The sequence below is a fragment of the Panicum virgatum genome, chromosome 1N, assembly GCF_016808335.1.
Source record: "Panicum virgatum strain AP13 chromosome 1N, P.virgatum_v5, whole genome shotgun sequence".
Taxonomy (NCBI): Eukaryota; Viridiplantae; Streptophyta; class Magnoliopsida; order Poales; family Poaceae; genus Panicum; species Panicum virgatum.
The window spans coordinates 60,344,290-60,348,651 of NC_053145.1; the positions used below are offsets into that span (position 1 = coordinate 60,344,290).

Genomic DNA, 4,362 nt, shown 5'->3' on the forward strand with positions numbered 1-4,362 from the left:
CTTCTACTCTCGGTATATTGTGCCGCATTAATTTTAGATGGGTTAACTGCTCGTGTCTCTTGCCAGTGTCTTGCTCTTGCTTCTTCTGTGACGCTCTTCTTCAGTTTTCAAATGTGAGGCCCTTTCCTTCTAAAGACAAAAAATGTAATCCTCAACTGCTTCACACCTTCTTCTGTGTGTACTGTACTGTCCGGCCTTGCTATAGCAGTAGTATTGTATATATATTATGGTAAAAATATTCTTTCCTCCTGTCCAGTCAAAAAACGTGTTCTCAGCTTTGAATTTTGAGCAGCAATAGCAGACGACCGGCCGAGGGGGCATGGCATCTCTTCCGTACCAGAAGCGCCAGCAAGATTCAAAACCGGCAAGCGAATTTTCAGAAACTTGGAGCTTTTTGTTTCTTGGCTGTATGATCGTCATAAACAGTATCGCCACTGCAAAATGGCCATGAACAAGATGAGGGGAAAAGGGTGTAATTCGTCCCCAAAAAAAAAAGAAAAGGAGGAGAAGAGTTCCTAAATTAACCTAACTATGTTTGTCCGTCTGTGTATCTTGTATCCACATCTTAGTTTTCTTAACCTAGCTAGTCTCGATCTGCACACTCACACGAAGGGTCTCTTGAGGCCCTTGAAATCCACCGACTCGATGCACTCGACGCCGCCTCTGGATCCGTTGAGGAGCCGGAGCAGCTCGCTGGCCCTCTCCTTGGTCACGCCCATGCAGCCGACCTGCAGCAGGAGGAGCAGCTTCTGGAACGCGCCCACCTGCAGCGCCTCGGCCTTGCACGGCCCCTCGCCGGACAAGTTCTTGCACAGCCGCCACAGCGCCGACACGGCGAACTCGGTCGCCATGTCCGACACGTGCTGCATCTTCTTCACCAGCACCGGCACGGCCAATGCGTGCGCGTACGCCTTGCCGCGCCCTTCCTCCGTGAGGAGAAGGCTGTCCAGCACCGCGAGCGCCTTCTCCGTCGTGCCCTTGTCGCAGTCGACCAGCAGCTCGACGAGGAGCTGCACCATGCCGAGGTCGACCAGGCGGGACGCCGCGCGGTCGGTGCTCTGGACGAGGTAGTAAGCCGTGACCAGGGCGGCCTTGGTCGCCTGCGGCGACACGGGCCTCTTCAGGAGCTTGACGATCGCGTCGTGGATCCCGCTGGTCTCGGACGACATGGCGTCGAGGCATTGGGCGTCGGAGGACGAGGCGACCTCACGGAGCACGACGGCGGCGCTGACCCGCGCGGTGATCTCGCCGTGGGACATGATCGAGACGACGGCGTCCAGCGACGCCGGGGAGGCAATGTGGCGCCTGGACTCCTCGTCGAGCGGGAAGAACACGACCAAGGCGGCCAGGATCTCCTCCAGCGCGCCGGTCGCGGTCAACGCCGCCCATGCCCGCCGGTCAACGAGTTGAGCGAACGCCGAAGAGAGCGCCCGGGCAGCTGCGCCTGCCACAAGGCACCGGCGGTTGCGATCGCTCTCCTTCCCCAGCGCCCTGGCTCTGGCCGCCAGCTGCCGGCACGCCGGCCCATCGCCTCGCCTCGCGGCCGCGGACACCGCCGCCAGGAGCTCGGCCGCGTCGGCGGCGGAGACGGGGACGAGGGGCGTGGGCACGCGCTCCACGCCGAGGGCGCGGTTGGCGACGCACCACTCCTGGATCATCCTCCGCGTGGCGTGGTTCGGGATGAGGTCCTCCGCCCGGAGCGGCCGGCCGGTGACGGGGCACGTGACGTGGCCCCGCTCCAGCCACCCCTCCACGCTGTCGCGGTCGTACGTGATCCCCGTCGGCGCCGTCACGGGGTCCCGCATCATCTCCAGCGAGATCGGGCACAGGAAGTGGCCAGGCACCGCCGCCTCCGCGGCCGTCGGCGCCGGCTGCCTCGTCGTCCGCCTCGTGGCGAGCGGGATCTCGGCCACCGCCACCCGCGCCGCGCGCGGGCGGTGGCGAGAGCGGGACACCGGCGTGACCATCCTCGCTCCCGGTGGATGGAACTGAGACGTGCCCAGCTTGCTGTGCGGCTGCCGGCTGACGGGGGTGGTGCCGGTTGCGGTGGTCGGCGTGGTGAAAACACGGGGATATATAGGTTGCGGGCGGGAACGTTGAACGGAAGCGAGACGGGGCGTGCGCTGCGTGCCTGTGTGGGCCCGCGCGGTTTGAAGGGTGCGGTGCGGGCGGGGACGGGAAGGTGTTGGTTCGTTGGGATTATTGGAGTTTGAATGTTGACCGTTGAACGCAAGTTTGAATTGTACACGGCCACGGGCAGAGAATAGCCAAATGCTGTTTTTTTTTTCGGCTGAGGTGGATGGCTGCTTCTGTCCTGCACTTCACTTTTGTTTTCCGATTGCGTTTCTGAATTTTCGGCCCTTGAGTTTGGTTTGGGTGGAGTGGAACTTTATTCATCCCACTTTGGAGTTCCACTAGTTTTCAAAAGTAATAAATTATTCGAATGTGTATGGATGAACCACCTTTGTTGAGAACATGGATCTAAAGTAGTTAACTTACATTTCTTATTCCCACTAAAAAAAATACATTTCTTATTCACGGTTATTTTATTATTGTTCGAGTATAGCCCCTATAACACTGCTAATCTTTATTTGAGTATTCGACTGATATTTCTGTGAATTTTGCTCCCATTGACACCCTTCCAGAGGAAGCACCCCCACACAAGCTCTTTTAATAATTTTATAAAAAGAGATGAATTACAATATCTAATTGAAATTATTTGAAACATTCAAACTTTACTAGAGTTGATATTTATTCCCTTTGTTCTTTTTACATGACACGTTATGTTTGTCCTAAATCAAATTTATCCAACTTTGACCAAATTTATAGAAAAATATAACAACATCTATACTACCAAATATATGAACTATCGAAATAATTCCATAATAGATTCTATATATATAATATAATAAGTGATCGAAATAATTCCATAATAGATTCTATATATATAATATAATAAGTGTAAGGGTGGAAGTTAGAAAAGTTGGAGAATCAAGCATAAATTTTAGCTCCTTTCTTCTCGTGCAGTTCAGACAATATATGTTGTTAGTGTGACTGTGTGAGCTTAAGTAAATAATAAGTATATTGTATGTTGTTGGGTTTGACACTGAAAATCTTGCAATAGGTGGGGTGTGAAATGTGATCCCACCAAAGTTTGTTGAACGCTTTCCACCAACCTGGCCCAGACTGGTTCATTGACGGACACATCAAAATCGAACACACACTAGCGTGGGGGTACGTTGCTGTGCGCTAGCAGAAGTCTAGTCGTTTTACGGCTGGCGTGCGTGTGCCGATCGACGACCGGCGACTTTGACGCCCGGGTCCACCCGTCGGTCGGTCGATTGAGTGACAGTACTGCCAGCTTGGCCGATCGAACGACGAGGCCTTCTAGCTCTTCCCGGGCAAGTCATGAGCCCACAGCTAAGCAGCCCGGGCAAAAATAAAATAAAATCATTCATCACGGTGCGCATCGTCACGAACCGGAACACCATCAGCCTAACAGCAGATCAAACCACTCGCTTGTCATCACGCGAATTTCCTAATCTTCCGTCTCGTTTTCTAAAGATTTTTCAGTGGACTTTTGGACCTCCCGAGACCGGCCGGCCATGTTCGGGTTGGTTGCGAACACGAAATTAAATAGGCACGGCGCCATGACTTGTGGCCGGCCGCTTCGCCCGGCTTAGGTGTGTTTGGAGGGTTTAAAGTTGAGTGCTAAACTTTAGTATCTTTTAGCACTCATATCTTTGTTAGAGTTTTTTAAAATCTTGGCTAAACTTTAGCCCACACTATTAATACTCCTGTTTGGATCCAAAAAAACTTTTATTTACTTTTTTTTGGATTCAAACAGGATCTTAGACTCACGGGTCGAGTCTTCGTTTCGCCGTCATGGATTTGTTACAGCAACAAATCAAGGAACAGGTCTCGGTTGGGAGCTGTTGATAGCATCCTGCTACCTCTTCAGATTTCCTCCAAAACGTACGTGTATGCAATTAACTAGTAGTATCTAGTATATATGTGTAGCACTGCAATTGCTATAGGGTGGAGCGGATAGACAAGAGACGATATGGGCCATCGATGGGGGTGTGTATGATTGAGCAATGCAAGCAGATTCAGTAGCGGCAGCCATGCATGTAACGTGCATGCCTCCATCAGTCAGCATCAACACTCAACCACCAGGGCCCAACACGTAATTTGACCACGTCGAACTAGCTATACATAGATGTAAATGCTGAGGGTGTCCAAATTTATGATGTACACATTCCATCCTAAAATACAAGTTATTTTAGAAATTTTATGAAAAATTAACAATAAAATAAAATAATTATGTTTATCACTATTTATTACTCATATTTGGCAGTAATT

General features: G+C 51.5%; 1 protein-coding gene across 1 annotated transcript; it reads right to left on the reverse strand.

Moving 5' to 3' along the window:
* Positions 1 to 373: 373 nt before the first annotated feature.
* LOC120657180 (U-box domain-containing protein 21-like) lies at positions 374 to 2,032 on the reverse strand. Its single transcript, XM_039935449.1, has one exon. The coding sequence runs from the start codon at positions 1,965 to 1,967 to the stop codon at positions 603 to 605; it is 1,365 nt and encodes a 454-aa protein (XP_039791383.1). The 5' UTR covers positions 1,968 to 2,032; the 3' UTR covers positions 374 to 602.
* Between the last annotated feature and the right edge of the window lie 2,330 nt (positions 2,033 to 4,362).